General features: G+C 55.7%; 7 protein-coding genes across 7 annotated transcripts; 2 read left to right on the forward strand and 5 right to left on the reverse strand.

Moving 5' to 3' along the window:
- Positions 1-366: 366 nt before the first annotated feature.
- Positions 367-3,011, forward strand: J7T54_008266 (uncharacterized protein; the record flags this gene model as incomplete). The annotated part of the gene is made up of 3 exons (XM_051509032.1): positions 367-385; positions 466-1,662; positions 1,753-3,011. 3 exons carry the CDS (start codon positions 367-369, stop codon positions 3,009-3,011), a joined length of 2,475 nt encoding a protein of 824 aa, XP_051359904.1.
- A 590-nt stretch (positions 3,012-3,601) lies between these two features.
- On the reverse strand, positions 3,602-5,329 carry J7T54_008267 (uncharacterized protein; the record flags this gene model as incomplete). Its single annotated transcript, XM_051509033.1, has 2 exons — positions 3,602-4,454; positions 4,932-5,329. The coding sequence occupies 2 exons, from the start codon at positions 5,327-5,329 to the stop codon at positions 3,602-3,604; spliced, it is 1,251 nt and encodes a 416-aa protein (XP_051359905.1).
- Positions 5,330-7,731: 2,402 nt separating this feature from the next.
- Positions 7,732-9,258, reverse strand: J7T54_008268 (uncharacterized protein; the record flags this gene model as incomplete). The annotated part of the gene is made up of 2 exons (XM_051509034.1): positions 7,732-8,856; positions 9,232-9,258. 2 exons carry the CDS (start codon positions 9,256-9,258, stop codon positions 7,732-7,734), a joined length of 1,152 nt encoding a protein of 383 aa, XP_051359906.1.
- Positions 9,259-10,540: 1,282 nt separating this feature from the next.
- J7T54_008269 (uncharacterized protein) lies at positions 10,541-11,577 on the forward strand (the record flags this gene model as incomplete). Its single annotated transcript, XM_051509035.1, has 2 exons — positions 10,541-11,261; positions 11,318-11,577. The coding sequence occupies 2 exons, from the start codon at positions 10,541-10,543 to the stop codon at positions 11,575-11,577; spliced, it is 981 nt and encodes a 326-aa protein (XP_051359907.1).
- A 91-nt stretch (positions 11,578-11,668) lies between these two features.
- Positions 11,669-12,431, reverse strand: J7T54_008270 (uncharacterized protein; the record flags this gene model as incomplete). The annotated part of the gene is made up of 2 exons (XM_051509036.1): positions 11,669-12,164; positions 12,232-12,431. The coding sequence occupies 2 exons, from the start codon at positions 12,429-12,431 to the stop codon at positions 11,669-11,671; spliced, it is 696 nt and encodes a 231-aa protein (XP_051359908.1).
- Positions 12,432-12,691: 260 nt separating this feature from the next.
- J7T54_008271 (nuclear pore complex protein Nup107) lies at positions 12,692-16,566 on the reverse strand (the record flags this gene model as incomplete). The annotated part of the gene is made up of 6 exons (XM_051509037.1): positions 12,692-12,948; positions 13,006-13,254; positions 13,312-13,417; positions 13,772-14,210; positions 14,268-14,532; positions 14,583-16,566. The coding sequence occupies 6 exons, from the start codon at positions 16,564-16,566 to the stop codon at positions 12,692-12,694; spliced, it is 3,300 nt and encodes a 1,099-aa protein (XP_051359909.1).
- A 768-nt stretch (positions 16,567-17,334) lies between these two features.
- Positions 17,335-17,747, reverse strand: J7T54_008272 (DUF1903-domain-containing protein; the record flags this gene model as incomplete). Its single annotated transcript, XM_051509038.1, has 4 exons — positions 17,335-17,507; positions 17,566-17,578; positions 17,645-17,692; positions 17,745-17,747. 4 exons carry the CDS (start codon positions 17,745-17,747, stop codon positions 17,335-17,337), a joined length of 237 nt encoding a protein of 78 aa, XP_051359910.1.
- Positions 17,748-17,901: the final 154 nt, after the last annotated feature.

Consider the following 17,901-nt stretch of genomic DNA (forward strand, 5'->3'; position numbering starts at 1 on the left):
CAAGTACGCTGGACCCGGGTCTAGCAGCTCGGACTGTGACCCATCTAGCTGGGGCAGGCGACTTGATCCCTCTCACGGACTTCTTCGCTCGGCCTGAAGCAGCCAAAAGCCATTCGCACATTGGGCGATCTTGAAAGATCGATATTTGATCCATCAGAATCCCGCCGAACTGGACCCCTGGCTTGGCCTTCGTCGCAAACCAAACAACCAAACACCATTGTCCGCGCCCAACCCATCGACAGCTGTCGCGCACCCACGCAGCCTTCACCTCGGGGCTCGAAAAGTTTGAGGTACCTCGTACCTTGTGCCGCCTAGACAAACACTCATTTCGAGGCAAGGCACGATCCCACTGAGGCTATCTCCACAATGGCAGGCGGCGTGTCACGTAAGTCGAGGATTGCAGCAAGTGCAAAGTGTGCGCGCACACAAGAGTTGTCCAATCTATATTGACGCGATTTCTTCCAGCGTCACCCGGGGACTCTCCTCGTCTGTCACCTGGCGAGCAGCTTGCAGAAGAGTCACGGCTTCACCGGAGCGAGACGCGCGATGATCGACCGACGAGCGACCCGAGGCCAGTCGAGCAGTCTGCCAGTGCTCAGCCAACAATCAACCCAACACCAGCGCCACCGCCCTCGACGAATCCCAGATCCGATACGGCGCCAATGGCTTCACCTCCAGCATCACATGCGAATGCGCCCCAAGCAGGTCATGCTACCACCGAGCCTCCGACCCAGACCACGCATGCTTCGCCGATGACGGCACCCCCAAATTCTCGACCAGCAAGCACCCAATCTTGTCCCGAGAGCGCTGTCACACCAGGCAGATCACCTAGTCAGCCAGCTCAGGCCACGGCGCAATCATTCTCGATGAAACCCGTCGGGCGCGTCAAGGTTGCGGTACCAAAGGCATTGAGCACGAGACCAAACATTGACAGGAACTTCGCCGTTATGCAAATGGGACCTTCGGCACCACGAAGTACCGCCATGGCAGATAATCGCGAGCGCGCGGCGCAGCGGAGCAGTGAGGCCACACAAGCAGCAGCTATGGCCGGGAGCTCTGGCAACCGACCCTCTCATGCTAGGCACATATGGAGACCTTCAAGCCCTAAGCAGCAATCTGCGTCTCCTGCCCCTCAGGCACAGTTCAAGCAATCGCCTTTCCCGCTGACGTTCCCGTCTTCTCAGACAACCAAGGACGAGCAAGCTCGAATGTTGACTTTTTTAAGAAGCCTACATCCGGTGATTGTGGTGGACCAGTTGTGTAAAGCACTGGCGTACTTTGGAGGCATCCCCGGCGCGCCTCCGCCACCCAGCATTGAAAGCTTCCCCCACAGTTTACAAGGGCATGGGTCTGGGGCGTTTCTTGTAGGCTGGCTGTCTGAAATCTTCCCACCAGCTGACTTTACGAAACCCCCCTTCTCCAACTTCCCGAGCAACCCTGCGGCCTTGACCAATGTGTCAGATTTCGCAGGGCCATTTGACAATGGGAGCACCGCTGCTGCGGTTCCAGCCAAGCCCACGGCGGCATCAGCGACCGCAACGGCACCAGCGACTACACAAGAGGCAAGCCCGCCACAGGCCGATATCCCACTGAGGAGGAAACGAGGACGGCCCAAGGGCAGCAAGAGCAAAACGCCGCGCAAAGACAAGGGCATTAAGAAAGGTCCATTGGCTTTGCAGGGAAGGAAAAGCCAACAAGGCGCCACTGCGGACGGTAATATCAATGAGACTCTTTCCCACAATCCAAACGCAGACCTTCGTCTCCTGCAGCAGGCGACGAATGATACGGACAGTCTAGCTTCTACTCAGACGGGACCTCAGCCAGCATCGCAAGCGCCTCCGGAGACGCCAACGGGTACCGGGGCCATCGCTGCGAACCCAGACGCAGACCGCCCGAGCTCAAGTAAAAGGGGCAGGCCCAAGGGGTCCAGGTCAAGGGTCAAACCGGTGCCCACGCCCAATCTGCCACCTGGCATTGGAACACAACCATATAATCCTCAGCAAGCGACATCCACAGCCAATGCGTCGTTAGCCCCCTTTGCTCCTATGATGGCGACTACCTCTGCTCCAGAAGCTGTTATGGATGACTCCCGGACGCAGAATCAGTATAGCTCGGCATATGCGGATCAGCCTGCTCATCAAAAACCCCACAAGTCAATCGCTGAAGCGACCTTGTCACAGCATGCGCAGAATTGGGCGGATCCTCCCGCAGATAGCCCTTGGGTCCCAATGTCGCCTCAGCAAGCTGCTCGGCCTGCGCCTCAGAATAGTACACATGCTTCGGTAACGCAAACCGTACCGCCAGATGCTCGAAAACGAAAGTCTGTTCAAGACGCTGCACCCCAGGCCTTGCCCGAGCTTGAACGGCGGCCCCATGACCAGCAATACCAACAGCCCTCTAGAAGCCAGCGGGTAGACGCCGGCCACAACGACCAGGCCAAAAGACGCCGGGTATCGGGAGGCCCTCGCTCCGCTTCCACTGCCAGCAATATGTCCCAGAACTCAAACCATGGCGCAGCACCAATGTTGAGCCAAACACCATCCGGTAACTACACGTCCGGGCCCAACACGCGCCCTGCAATGGGCCAGAACAGTCAGCAACCGAGGCCGTACCACCAGCCACCTCCTCAATATCAGCAGCCGCCTCCCCCTCAGCAGCAGCAACACCATCATCACCAACAGCGGCAACAACAGCAACAACAACAACAACAACAACAAAAACAACAACAACACAATAATGCCGGAAACAGGGGTCAGCAGCAATACTACCCCTCCAGCCAGCCACAGAGTCAATACAGCCAGTACAAGCAGGCTTCGGCGGGCATTAGCAGCAACAACGGCAACACTGAAACCACTGGCAACCGGGAATTCAGCGAATACCCTGCCTCGCAAACACGGTATCTTTCTATGCAGTACGCCATGAGCGCGAACAACGCTGTGCCAGGATCGCAGGGCGGCAATGGCGGCGGGTACACCGGACAGGGAGTCTTTGATGCTTTTGGCCGGCGTTAAGGGGCGCACGCACACTCTATTTGTAAAGCGAGGATGCCTTTTCTGGGAATGATTGACGGCTGAAAAGGTCGATGGGCTTCGGTGCGTATGGCGTTTTGTCTGTCTATATCAGCCAACAGGTAGGCAGTGCGTTTGTGTGTGAGAGCGATACCACTACAGTCAATGGAGACGGCCATACTTATGCGGATCCGCGCAAATGTACCAACTTGCTTTTCTTTCTCTTCATACTCAACATCACAAAGCAGAGACGTCTCGGCCATGGTTGCCGTAAAGGCGTAACATATTTGTCAAGCCTATCAAGCTCTCGCTATGGAATCGCACGTAGCCGACCTATGCATCCGCCCACGCGGTATCTATCCTGTCCTCATAACCTAACAACAGTCATCCCAGATTGGCGTTGACCTGAAACAAACGGAAATGGCAAAGAAAGTGTGATGAAAATAGTGGTGACGTCGACTGTCACGACCTGCCCGCCGGAAACCATGATAATACCCGTAAACGCCTTGCCAAATGCCCTTTTTTTTCCTCATTTATGCACGCAGACAAAAGTAGATGGATAGTAGTGATCGTCAGGGGTAGTAAGCCCCACTTCAATCGGCCTCGTCGTCGCCGGCAGTCGTAGGTGGTGGTTTCACGGAGTCGTGCAATTTGCTTCCGTAGCACCACTCGTCCATGCTATCGAGCCCCTCCTCACGGATGAGGTCGAGCATGACTTGCTGGTTGCGCCGAATATCTTGTGTCCTGTTGACAACTTTGCGCTGGAGGATGATAGCCTCCGCTGTGGGCAGCCAGATGCTCTGCAACACAGGCAGGTCGTCCAGTATGGTCTGGGCTTGTTCGCGGCTGAGCGAGCCCATTGGCACGCCGGCGGAAAGTGAAGTGTTGAAGATCCAGTTGGAGTCAAACGTCCACCCGTTGTCAATCGACCCTGTGGCACTCCGCGTGCGGTGCAGGCTGCTAAACGAGGAACGATGGTGCTCACGGGTACCTTCGCGGCTTTCGCCACTAGTTGACTTCTTACGACCGAACAAGCCTCGCCGTGTCTTGACGGGTTGCTCAGGGGATGCTGGGTGCTCGGACGAAAGTGCATCTTTGGTCAACGAGCAGAACCAGGTATCGACCGCTGTTCGACGCTTGTTGTATCCTTTGATCTCCCAGAGACGTTCGACCTCGCGTAGTCCGCCAATGCAAAGGATTGCCGAATGGACATCGTCAGATGGCTTCTCTCGCACGTAACCACGCAGTGATCGTTCAACACGGCCGACATAGGTAGGTGGTCGCAGTCGGCGGCAGAAAGAGGATATGACCAGCGGGAACACTTCATGCACCCGCAGAAGAGTCTCGTCGTCGTACATGTCCATGATTTCCTTCTCAATGGGGTTGAATGTGTGCGCGCCCATCTTCAGCCCATGACCGTGCTCCTGCACATACTTGAGGTGCAATCTGCGATACGTCTCGAAAAAGTGGAAGACTGTGAATAGCAAGGGTATTAGGCGTCGCCGCATGCGTTCGTTTTGTGACGAGAATGCGAGGCGCTGTGCATCAGTTTGTCGCAGGAAAATGTCCTTTGTTATCCATTCGCTCATCATGTAGGCTAATTTGGCGGCGACATGTAATCGATGCCACAGGCCGCAAAGGTAGTGGAAGTTGAATTCCGTGTTGTCCTTGACCGGATATAGCCGACGTGCGTATGCTGGGATGGTGTGTAGTAGGTGGTGTCGGACGATGGGGCCCTCGTGGGCTGTTATAAGAGAGTGCCATGATTTGGAAGACAGACGTAGGTTGAGTATATCGGGAAGCGAGAGGTTGGCGATGACCTGTATTTGTAGTTCGTTTGGCAAGCGCACAAATAGTTCATCCAGTCGAGCCCTGCAATCCTGTGAGTGACCGACATGTGAGCCTTGAAACCCATGCACATACCTCTGTCGCCTTGACTCGATCGACTCGCGGAAACCCGAAGCTGATGTTGATATTTGCGCTACTTGTGGTACTGGTGGGACATCGACTGGTAATTGTGTCGGTTTCGACTGGTGAAGAAACGAGAACTTGTGCCTCAGATTAGGAAACACTCGCTTTTCGCGCTTCTCCGGTCTGATAGGATCGACCTCGGCCCTGGACTCGCGCAAAGGCAGGATGAACTTGGATCCTGACGCGAAAGAGTCGGTATCATGCTGCGTCTCATGATGATGATGGTGTTGTTGTTGTTGTTGTTGTTGTTGCTGATGCTGATGCTGTTGCTGCTCAATCTTGTCGTGGAACCGTTTTGAACCAAACTCGGTGGTCTGGATCGATTCCATTGCGTGCCGGTGACCCTCCATGGCGGAGGATTCGTCCAGTAACTGGACGAAAAAAATGAGCGAGTGGCTGGATCACGTTGAATCCGAGCAGCAGCCTTTGGGACCTGCCCAGAGGAAGTGTCCTGTTCACAATGGTTCGCGGCGAAATGGCTTCACGCAGGGAACATGACGTGCGCCTGGAGGGGAAGCCAAGGTCAGAAACGGTCGGTCGGTTGGTCAAGGGGTCGAAGTCGGTCGAATGGCCGACGGATGGAATGGCGTTGGCGGCCGCCGTGAGCAGAGCGATTGACGAGTGGCAACGGTCGCAGCGCGGTGGTGGGTGTCTAAAGAATGTCTTCGCGCGGGAACTGGAATCGAGCGCCCAAATATCGCGAAATAAAGCTGTATCAAATGGCGAAAAAAAGCCTGCCGATACCAGTATGAAAGAGACTACTTGTCGGACGGTCAATCTTCGTCGGGCGGACCGTTGATGGGTGAGAGGCGAGTGGTTGATTGACGAGTGTCGCACGCCAGGCGAGTGCGACCGGTGGAATGGAGGGCGAAGACAGTCGCGTGGATGATCGACTATCTATCGGCGCAGCAGATGCGTTCGGCCGGTCGAGATCGAAGCAGGGCAGATTCGGGTTGCGTAGAATCTCAAATCGAAGCAGGTTCAATCCGAGGTTCAAGTTCTGCATCAGGATTGAAGAGGACTAGGATGTGATGGTTTCTGGCACCCAGCAGCGGGCGATAACAGGCAGGCAAGAGGAACTGGACGCTGACGGACAGGCTGGTTTGGGCTGGTCTAGCCTGGTCTGGTCTGGGAGCCAGCCAGTGGGGATCGCACCTTCCTGGGGATCTGGGACTGGAGGCGCGGGCGGGTGGGCGGCGCTGGTTCGCCAGAAGGAGCGGCCGGCCAAATAGTGGACCGAAGTGAGTCCGAAGGAGAGCCCGCAATGTCACGCCGCCATACCTAACGTGAAGAGATTGCGTCGTATTCTCCGCGTTACCAGTACTACGTCCTGGCGTCGCTCAATCTTGAGGGAGTTATTCTTTTACACTTCGCACTGCCAGCTGCGTGCGTGCGCTTTATGCTCACTCGTCCGCTCTCAGATTGTAATACAAGTCAGAATCGGTACGCTTCAAGGTTTCCTCCCCAGCGGACGACGCCGAAGTAAGGCCAACGATTCGACCCGCTGACGAATGCTGATTGCTGTGTTTGCGGCCGTGGCTGCTGGTTTGCCCGAGCAGACAGATGCAGTGGGGCGGCCCAACCGACAATCTCCGTCGTGAGGGAGAGTCCGACGGCCTCCATTGGCACCCAGTTGGAGTAAGTGGGACTTCAGCCGGGCCGGCCACCCTCGTCGAGATCCTCAATTCTCACTCTCCAGTCCCCACGCGTCCAGTGACTCCGGTCTGTCTGACGTCGTGGTTCTTATCATCATGATGGGAGCAGATGCTGGTCTTCTGCGCGTCGTGCCTCGCTTCCGGTCTGTGTCATCGCAAGACGCTCCCAAATATACACACCAACGCCAGGCACGTTAGCACGTCTCGGAATCGCTGCTATTCTTGTGCCCCTCCATGTCTTGGGCCTCGAATGTCTTGTTCCTGCTCGGCGGCATACCCCGAAAAGGACGCCAGATCTTAGATAACGAATTTGTTTGTCGGTCCCTTGTCGGGCATGCATGTCGGCACGATAGCATCCACCATGTCACGAGACGCGAATGGCCATTTTTCGGTGTCAGTCAAACAGACTCAATTGAACGAGATTGGTGCATGTCAAGAGAAGGAGCCTGTGATTCCATATCTGGCCTCTGGGGGGAATGAGCGAATCGCTGGGAGACTTTTCCATCGCAGCCATGAGTTAATCCTCGAGAATCAGCGTGGGCGGTCCGACAGTAGCAAACAGAGATCGCTCGGATTTTATCTCTATGAGCCTACTTGTACGTAGTCTGATTAGATAGCGACTTGGCGCTGGGCCTTATTCAGATTCTTAGTCACTGGACCTTTTGGCGTCTTGCCGCCCACGTTGTCTTCAGACTCCAGCCTCATCTGGCAAGCGGCGCGAGTGCGAGACGCTAATATTGTCACTTTCTCCAGACTTCCCCTCAGCCCTCCCAAGGCTTGGCCGCTTGGGGGGGCGGACGACCTTTCGAATTAACCACTCGGTCACTGGATTTACTTGACACTAGTTAGTAGTATATTAACTATTGCAGCATCTCAGGCGGTTGGCACACAACTCGCTAATGGCTTGGCGCGTTCAGTCGTCAAAGGCGCTTGTCACTTCGTGCATGTTGGCAGCGACTGGACAGCTCGTGGCTTCCAGGCAGCAGGCTATGGCTTGTGTTTTCCGACCAGGCTAATAAATAGATCGGCCCTTTCCGCGAGACAGCCAGGTCCTGGGACCTGAACCTCCCGTCCCTCAGTAATTGTGTTATTAGTCGTTAGCTCGCGCCAGTAGACGGTTTTGCCCCCTTTGGGACGTCCGCCCTCTCTGTGCTGCGGCATTGCCGTTTGTGACCACTATCCGCCTCGTCTTCACTCTCAGCCCTAGCCATCAGTTCATCCATGCCGCCAAGATCCTCGTCTGATCTAGTCAGAAGCAGGAAGTAGATTCTGCGGATGCCCTTTTCTTCCTTGTTGCCTTTGGTGTATCTTCTTTCGGCGTCGTACAGGTCGGTCTCCCGTCTGTCCACTGCTTTCCGACGCTTCTCCTGGAGCTTGATCCGGTCCTCCTCTGTGCGCTGCCCTTGCGAAGCCACTACTTTGGTCTCCTGTTTAAGAATTGACTCCATGTCGTCTTGATATCGCTTCTCGGCTTTTTGGATGCTCTCCGTTTTCTTGTCCAGCGCCTTCCTCCTGTCAGTCATGAGCTTCTTCTCGCCGTGACCTCGCTGCCATTCACTGAGCGCGACGGACATCTTTCCGACGCCCACCCTCCTCTCCTCCATCTCGGGCAGGTCTTCGATGTCGAGCGGTGATAGCCAAGGCTGGAGGGTCTTGAGCCGTCTCTCCTGGCCAGACAGGGTGTGCAGCTCGTGGATATCCTCGTGAGGTGCGAGGATGGCCGCATCTTTAAGGAGGACATTGTCCTCGTCTAGTATCGGCATCCCCGCAAGGAGCGCAACAGCTTCTAGCTTGGCCACTTGCACCTTTAGTCCATGTCGGTGGAAGATGTCCCGGTTGGCCCTTCGAAGCATCATCTCCGTCCGGCCCTTGCTCAGCGCGTACATGCTTGCGTTGGCCGTCACGTCGATCCCTAGGGCGACGGCTTGGGTTGTGATATCAGGCACAAAGTTGGCCACGCCACACGCGGCGCTAACCATGATCAGCGGGGGGCTGCGCACAGCGACGCGGTTCAGGTCGTCGAGAAAGGTGAGGAAGACGTTGCGTGAGATGCCAAAGTCGTGAAGCACTGGTGGATAGGCGCGGAGGAATGGCGAGCCGAGCGATGAGGACGTTGCCGGCACTGCAACAGGCTTTGCCAGCTCTGCCGTGCGTGGCGGCAGAGGAGGTGCCTTGTCGTCGCCATAGCCAAAGTCGTGGCCCATCATGAACTTGAAGACGATCTACCGCGTCCGCGATGGCGCGTGAGTAGCCACGCGCTTGAGTCGCCACGCGCTTGAGTTGATTTTGTGTGCGACAACTCTATGTTGCTTGTAAGAGAGTTTCTTCTTTCATGAAGATAGGAACGGCCGCTTGAGATCCCTGAAGCTTCGGGTACATGTATGAAATCGAAAGCTATGTTATGTCGTTGGGGTCAAGATGAGCGAGTGACAGGGTGAAGCCCCAATTCGAGGCTTGGCTCTACGCACGCACAGTGTGCGCAGCTACTACAGCCGCCATTGTCCGTAAACAACCGGAGTCTTTTCAACAAATGAGCAAGAATATTAAACAGGACATTCTCTTGCTGGTATCTCATTCCCGAATAATGACGTGCTTACCGTTCTTCGAGCCCGATTCCCGCGCATTTCTCGACAACAGGTAACTCTGGCCTCCAATTGAGCAACATATTGAGATGGCGTTACCTAATTTGGTATCTCCCTGTCAAGGTACGCCCCTTTCTTTGAAGTCATACCTTGTAATAGCGATGGCAAAGTTCATCCTAGCTAGCTCCGGCAGTCAGGTACTCCAAGTAATAATACTACGTAATCGATCATTATAGACCGAGACTAGTACCAACCCCAAGGGTCAAACTCGGTCGGTTCACGGAAGCAGCCGGTGAGACACACTGGGACGGCCCCATCTCGGTCGTTCTGTCGCACTGGCAGATCCGGCCGCAGGGAGAGCGCATCCTCTTTTTAAACTTTTGCTCTGATCGGCATCTGTGCTTGCCGGCTTGCTTGCTCGCGACTACGTATCTTGCCTTTCCGTGCTGGGTCGCCTGGTGTTATATGCCATTAGTCAAATAGGACCGACCGCCATTCGTCGGCGTTTATTATACTGTGTACTAATAGTACTAAATTTATAGTATGCGTCCGATCGCCCATATGCCGTGGTGACGACGCTGAGGACGTAGTGCATGTCCGTTAAGAGTGTCCGGCTACCCTGGAGCCAGAGCATCCAGGTTGATTGACCACATTCACAGGTACACTTGCAACTCGCAGTGACTAAAACATGTTCGAATATTATTTATATTTTGCGGGTTTGACGTCTTCGTTTGGCTTTTGTACAGTTATTGAGGCTGCTGTGTTCACAAATGTGAGTTCAACTACTGTATTGCACAATGTGTTCGCGCCACAGCATCACATCATCTAACGAACCTAATTAGCACTCACCCAATGTATAAATCATGTAATGCGTAAGGAATAATATTCCATGCACAGGAATATCTTCCACCTCGCTGGGCACTTCACGATAGTATCAGGACCAGTACTCCACAACGCCCGTGTAGCCCCTCGTCTGTCTGAAGAAGCGCGGGGCCCCCTCATTCTTCCGGGTCCTCCAGGCTCCCAGCCGCCCCGGACCTTGCCAGCTGCACGCAGGTGCCAGGGCATGCACGCGCCCGGAGGCAGAAACAATACTGTTCTATTCTTATCACCGCGCTCACATCTCCAGTCTCCCACTCACGTCACGTACCACCAGCTCACTCATCAGTCACAAACGGGCGCTGCATCCTCCATTCCCCCAAGCGCATCCTACCGCACGGCACACTCCATCCGATCGTGGATTCTGGTCGAGCTTGCGATACTAGTTAGCCAGGTGCCGTCGACCGAGTTGTGCTAGCGCTGCAAGACACCACCGGCCGCTACCATGTCCACGGTTCCTGACCCTGAACTCACAGGAGACACAGCCACCGAGCTATCAACGTCTCACCTTGCACGGTTCGAGTTCAGCGACGCAGGCACAAAGATCCTCATGGTGGAATGGGCACCTGGTGCCGTGGCGTCTGCGCCATCTGAACCCTCGACACTACCAACTGCACTAGATGATGCGCCGTCACCGGCGACACCAGCAAAGAGCAACGACTGGCACGTCTCCTGGCCTGGAAAATCCACGGTTCTGCCAGCCAACGACGTAGACTCGACGTCTTTTGCCCGCCGCATCTTCTTTCTCCTGCCACCAGACGCGCCAGTGCCGTCCACGGTCACCATCACACCCCCTTCGCCTCTCGAGGCTATCACTCTCAAACCTCTGCCCGCAATCTTCCCACCGTCTTTCCAGGATCAGCGTGGTACCCGCGGCGTGTTGCACACCATATGGGCCAAGAAGCGCCTGCGCGAGCTCGACGCAGAGATGGCGTCGGAACTGTCCTTCAACACGGAGAGCGTGGGCCTGGAAATGGCACGCGCTGAACGGGACTGGATCGTGGATACGTTCCTCACAGAGCAGAAGCAGGGTGACGGACTGGGAAGCGTGCTGAGCGCCGCGGGCATGACGCCCTTGACGCCACGCAGTCCCATCGGCGGCAAGCTGGGCGAGAAGCTGCGAGGTCTGAAGCTGGAGACCAGCCCGGCCGAGCTGGAGCCATCGGGTATGTTCTCTCATCGAGTATCGTGCACGCTATGACGACTAACCGTGTGATGCTAGCCAACATCTTCCTCGCAGAAGGCAGCCAGAGCCAGACGCTCAGCCCACGTGGCGACGATATTGCCATGTCCGGGTTTGGCAGTATACCCCAGCGCTCGCCAGGTGTTGCTCCCATGGGCGGCGCCATCTCTCTGAATGCCGTAATCAAGGGGGATCCCGCGCCTACGGGGCCCAAGACGGAGGATGATGATCTATTCGCCCTGCCCATCAGCCCTCGCAGTCCGGACATGGCAAAGAGCCCATTTAGCACATTGAAATAGTTCACCCAGCGTACAAATACCCCCGTATATACACACACCATGCATAATATATACTACACAACATCATCTTGGCCCACCCTGGCTGTTGCGATTAACGCCAACCGCCCACACGGCCCTCGTCCCACCGTTCCTTTCTCTCGCTCCGCAGGTAGAATCCTACCCGCGCCTCGCGGTACCGACGCACCCAGTCCGCGACCTCCCTCTCCGCCAGCTCCCCATCCTCGCTCTCGAGAAAACTCTCCTCCATGGCCGAGCACACCTGTCCCTGCTCGTTGACCCCTTGGCTCAGCTGCTGGTATAGCCGCGCCGGGGCGAACGGGGCCAGCGCATCATCCATCTCCGCCTCCTTGGCGCGCCACGTCCGTTCCAGCGCATGGGTGCTGAGCAGCTGCGCCTGCGTCGCGGCTCGTTGGTGGGACAGTTGCGTCGATAGTTGCGATACGTGGTTCGCTAGTGTAATGTTGTCGTTGAGCGCTTGTTGTAGCGTTTCGTGGGACGACGACAGGCTAGGATGGATGGTCTGGGGCGCGTTGGTCAGGGCATTGAGTAGTTTCTGGTCGGCTAGTATGGCGGCAATATCTTGTTTCCTACATGGAATCTAGTCAGTATATACAGACCCAAAGGGACAAACTCCCATTTGAATTCGGAACGTACGACTTGTCCTGGAGGATCTGCGGCAACCACCCTTCTCCAGGATCGGGGACCTGCTGCCTCGGCGGCGCATGTGTAGCAGGTGGCTGTCGACCATCTGCTGCTGTGGGGAGAGCTGGCGTATTGACGCCGCTGGCTTCGTGGCTCCCTGGTTTGGGAGGCGGCACGGGCGGCGTCGCGCTGGAGACGGGCGTGTACGACATTGACAGAGCGGGAGTTGGAGCGGGTGGATGCAGGTTCCAAGATGACGCGGGAGTCGCTCGACAAGCTTCACTTACTTTACCCGCGTCAATGTGGGGGCGGGGTCCCGGTCCCGGTCCCAGGAACGCGTATAAGACAGGCACCTAGGGACAGCATTACAAAGACTAGCAGGTGTCTGTTGTGTCAACCTGTGCGAGGCATGTAATTTCGTAGGAAATATTTGCTCATATCGGCAGCTGCATTGTTCTGGTATCTCTTGGGCTTATGATCCCCTGCCATCCACTATCTCCTGCGCCACCTTGGCCGTCGCCTTTACGATCAACTCGTGCTCGTGGGCATGTATCCTCTCCTTCAGCTCATCCAGCCCTTCTCCCTTCCACTCGATCTCCTGGACCAGAATGGGGGCGCCTCGATCCACCTCATCGATCACGTAGTGGGCCATGATGCCTGTGCGTGTTAGACGCCCAGCCTTCAACTCCTCGAACGCTCGCTCAATAGCGTTGGCCCCGTCAAACTCCCCTATGGTCCTCGTCAGCAGCAGAACTAAGGATGGTCTTTTTTCAACCAAAACCTTACCGGGTAGCGCTGGGTGGAGGTTGATGATCCGCACCCCCGCCCTTTCGATCGGCTCGAGGAAGGCAGGCGAGAAAACGTGCATCCAGCCGGCGAGAACAATCAACTCAGGCCTTTCCTTTTCTGCTGAGAGAATCCTTTCGGCCAATGCAGCGTCGTAATTTCGGCGGCCTTCCGCTACCTTCTGCTCGTCTTTTTCTCCTTTCCCCAAGAACCCGTGGCTGATCAGGTTGAAGTACTCCCAAGGAATACCTGGTCGTGAAATTAGCTGCCATCCCGGTCACATATATATGGGAGAGAACCACGCACCCGCCTTGTCCGCACGAACAGTGGCGTGCGCACTTTTCCGGTTCGTAATGAGCGAGATAATGCGGCTGTTGTGAAGCTGCCCGTTTGACACGCCATCGAGGAGAGCCTGGAAATTCGAGCCAAAGCCAGAGGCCATGACCAGAATCCGGCATGGTGACGCTTCCGGTGCGGTCATTTTGGAATGTGTGTGGAAATGATGTTAGTGGGATATAATAATCAAATTCTCGTACGTACCAGACACCAAAATGCTTCTTCACATGCACCATTTTCCGTCTTAGAGTTTTAATGATATCACGTGACACCCATTTGGTGGATCACAAGAGGAGAACAGCGCTTTCGCTCTTCTAGTCTAAATGTAGGTACTTCTCCATGACATTGCGCGTGATCGTCTTCTTTCATATTATACTGCTCGTTCCAGTCGTTATACTACAGCCAGATATCATGATCCTCCCAAGCTCACAGCCCAAATGTCTCTTGTCCACCCCTTCTCCCGTAGCTTCTTGGCCCCAGACTTTGTCGGCGCGCCCGTCCTCTCCCCTGGCGCCATAGCCAGCGCCTTGCTGCTGACGGCAAACGCCTCGAGAAGCTCCCGGACTCGTTTCGCCTCGACAAAGGTGGCTTCCAGGTCGGCGTCGCGTTCCGTGATGATTGTCGCGAGGTCCATGCACTCTAGGAGATAGTCCCTCGTCAGACGCGTGCCTGCAAAGTGCAGGGACTTGACATAGGCCAGAATCGTCTCGGGCAAATACATCTGGCGGATCTCGGCCAGGGCTTCGTTGCCGTCCTGGATGCTAGCAAGCATCCAGTTGTGCAGCAGCGGCTGCATGCTCTCCTTTGTGATCTTGACGGCGTTGATGAGCTCCGGACGCCATTGAGCTGCCTTTGTGTTGACATCGGCACTGCGCATGTTAGTCTTTTCCTTGACGGGGCGGGGGATTTTCGCTCTTGGTACGTACTCTCCGGCAATGGTAGCAAAGGCCCCTGTCGTCTCCAGACTATCCAACGCCTGCACCAGATGACCCAGATCACGGAAATTTTGCGCATCGGTCATGACCTGAAGAGGCGACGCCTGCACGTTACCAGGCAACCCTTCCAGCTGCTCAGCCCAGAAATCGATGCTGTTCGCCATCGACTCGTCTTCCACACCGAAGCGCTCCGCCAGGATGGCGCTGAACGATATGCTCTTCATCAACCGCCTTGCTGCGTCAAGATGCATGTTGCCTAGGTTCGTCAGCTAAAGAATCGTATGGTCAGGCATCGCATATACGTACGCAAAAAGAACACAAATGCTTTCACACCCATGCTAAAAACATCTGGCCACGCCTCGTCGACGAGCAACAGCCACTCCAGGGACCGCACGAGATACTCATCCAGAGAATCGGCGAGCTGCTCTTCGTCGTCACCGAGAAAGTCCGCCTTGATGAACTGTCCAGACTGGGAATCGGGCGTGCTCTCCTCCAAAATCCGGAAAACGGCTGGAGCCCCCTTGGTTGCTGTCGGAGACTCGGCGACCTTTTGGTAGAAGATATTTGCCTGTGTCCTAACGTACTCCATGGTGTCAATGTTGGCCTTGCGAGCTAGTTTCAACAGCGTGATTCGGCGTTCTGTTTCCTCCTCCTCGATGAGATTCTCGCTCAGCACTTCATATCTCCGGGGTATCGTCAAGACACAAGAATACAAGGGTATTAGCTCTTGGAGCTGCTGTCGACGCAGGTACCCGGCGTACCATGCGACAATCGTTTCTTGCGCTTTGATCTCGTCTTCCGTCTTGCGCTGCTCAATGGAAATTGCTGTCACACCCTCAAGCAGCGAAAGAAGCACGTAGACGTGCGCGATAATACGCAAGCCACCGGTCTGCGCGTGCTGAAAGTATTGTGGCTGATCGAGACCGCGGGACGGGGACGCCAGGTGACGACCCTGCTCGGATAGGTATTGATGCAACTCATTGGCAACAATGGAAGCCTGCAACGCCTTGGTCGGCTCCTTCGCCTCGTCGGCTACAGAGGGACGAGCTGCGAGCTGCCTGACGAGACGCTTCTCCACGCCCGCCTCTTCACCGTGCGCCGACACGGCGTTCAGCGAAGGGAAAGTCTGTGTGAGGTGCGCCGCCTCTCCTCCCGCGCATTGGTTCAAAAGAAAAGAGTCCAGCTGCGTGCGCAGGAGGGCGTTGTAGTGAGCGAAGAGGAGATCGTCCCAGGACCTGGCCACCTTTTCAACGCTCTCAATGTCTCCGGAAAGCACGCCGTAGACAGCACGCTCATGATCACTCGTCCCACCCTGCGTTGCTAGCGCATAGCACATGCGCCGCCAAAGCACCAACGAGCTCGCACTCAGATCCGTGGCTGTCTCATTGCCGTCTTGTGCCGGCAGGAGCAAGCCTGACATGGAGACGGAACGCCACACCTCTGTCCTCTCTTGGCACCACTCCTGGATCGTGGCCGCAGTGCTGCCCCGACGTAGATGCTCGAAGCAGCCCAGCCAGATGGCGCGCTCAAAGTACTCGTCTTGGGGCTGTAGCTTGCGTCCCTGCCGCGTGCACGCATCGGGGTCGAGCTGTGTGACCATGGGTTCGCTCGAAGAGGTCAGGTGATTAGAGGTGCCGTTCCCAGGCTGCTGATCTAGTAATTGCGACCAGCCCGTGACGCTCTTCTTCATCTTGATCGCAGAGCGTGTGTGTAGCCAGCCGTGTGCAATGATATCGCCTCGATCCGCATTCCGCTGCAGCTCACGTGTCATCTCGTCAATGTCGGGGCCGGAAGCCGCGCTGGTTTGCAGCCACTGCAGCACGGCCCTTCGCTCGCGGGCAGTCGGGTCGCTCTCGAAGAAGGATTCCAGCGTCGTCGCACGACTGGGTTTGTCTGCCACCCGTTCCAAGCGCGCAACGTGTGACTCGTTCTCGGCATCGGAGTATCGTAGCGGAAGCACTCGTTGCAGTAGATCCCACGTCTGAATCTCCTTTTCTAGTCGTTGTATCTCGGCCTCTGTGTCATGCGAGCTCTCATTGTCCAATTCGTCCGTGTCCATGTCCATGTCCTCGCCCGTCCGCAGCCTCCCAGGTCGAAGCTTCGCCAGACGCTGCGTCGCGTTCTTGTGGAATATGCGCGGCAGCGCAAGCAGGCGCTCACGAGCATCGTATCCGGGTGCGCGTCCCGTCAGGCAGTCATCGAGTGCATTGGCGAATTGCTCGACCTCGGGACCTGCAAATTCCGTTGTTGGTGCCCAGTTGAGGGGCGTTGAAGTATTGTCGAGCTCCATGCTCGGCGAGCGAAATCTCAATTGCCCGAAGCGCTGTCGAGGGTCTCTCTTGAGTATCCTGAGGCCCGATTCCAGCTTCGAAAAGGTGCTTCGGCCGGTGGGCTGACGCTTGCGACGGTCACCAGGTCCAGTATTCTATCCTCGACGGTGCTGTCCGGTCATGGCCGACGAAGTGTGATGATTGATCTTGTGTGAAGCCTCGTATGTATATGAGAGCTCGCGTGTAGAGCTCTTGTCGATGGTAGGAAAAGCGGTTATGCTGTTGCTCAGCGTGAATATCAAGATCAGGCCGGACCACAAAGCTCCAAAAGTTCAACATTGAATTGTTGCTGCAGTCACCGAGACGCGCCGCGGCGCCAAAGTGGGTCCTCTTTTTAACTACATAGGCGACTACAGGGTAGCCCATCATCTTATGCACCAAACCGAGCGCCGATTCCAACCACATATTGACGCCCCACCAGAGCACGAGATTTTCCCTTTCCTTCTTCTTCAACATAATGTCAGGGCATTCATATTAGAGTCTCGGAACAAGGTATCTCTCAATGCTTGTTCAGGTCCCTTGAGGATCTCTTGCGTGCTCAATGATCGCCCAGAGAAAATTGCCTCCTCCGAACTGTTCCCAGCGACTTTCTCTAGACCGGCGAACGCGCTATGGTTGAGGTTACATTTCTATCTGCGCGAGACGGATATTTTCGCGGGTTCCTCATGGCATGGTCCGTGCCAGTTACATATGTATAATTGTATAACTGTTTGTCGACAAACTCCGACTCATTTGCCCTCCCTCATTTGCTGCAATTTGAGTTGCAGCAGTTTGGGCTTGGGACAGCTGACTGTCGACGCATCTTCACCGTATTTAGAGTAGAACGCGTCGCAGCACTCGTAGAGGGCGTTGATCACAGATTGGCATTTGGCTTCGCTGTAATTGTTCTTGGTCAGGCAGTCTGCTCGACTTGTCAGCTAGCAATCGCTTTGTGCATTGTGCGCGCAACTTGTCTTCACCTTGAATGGCGCACTAATTAGAGTGTGTTAGCAACTATGCGCAAGGTGAGAGGCAGCTGAAGCTTTTCTTGAAACTCACGGCACGAGGATGGCAGGGCGGCTGCGTGTTAATGTCATCTTTGGGAGCCTGCACCAGTTAGCCTTTAAGGCTGGGAAACGATCGAGCTGAGGTGACCGACCATGATGCTGCCAATACTCTGAAGGTGTTGAGTTGCTTGCCTTGGCCGACTGGCTTGACATCATGGCTGTTTTTGTTCGCGATCGGTACGTGCGGATTCTGGCAGATTCGCACTTGTTTGTGGGTGCCTGCGTGGTTTTCGCACCACCCATTCACCA

Source organism: Emericellopsis cladophorae (assembly GCF_022114955.1).
Source record: "Emericellopsis cladophorae strain MUM 19.33 chromosome Unknown NODE_53_length_152837_cov_119_966064, whole genome shotgun sequence".
In the NCBI taxonomy this organism is placed as follows: Eukaryota; Fungi; Ascomycota; class Sordariomycetes; order Hypocreales; family Bionectriaceae; genus Emericellopsis; species Emericellopsis cladophorae.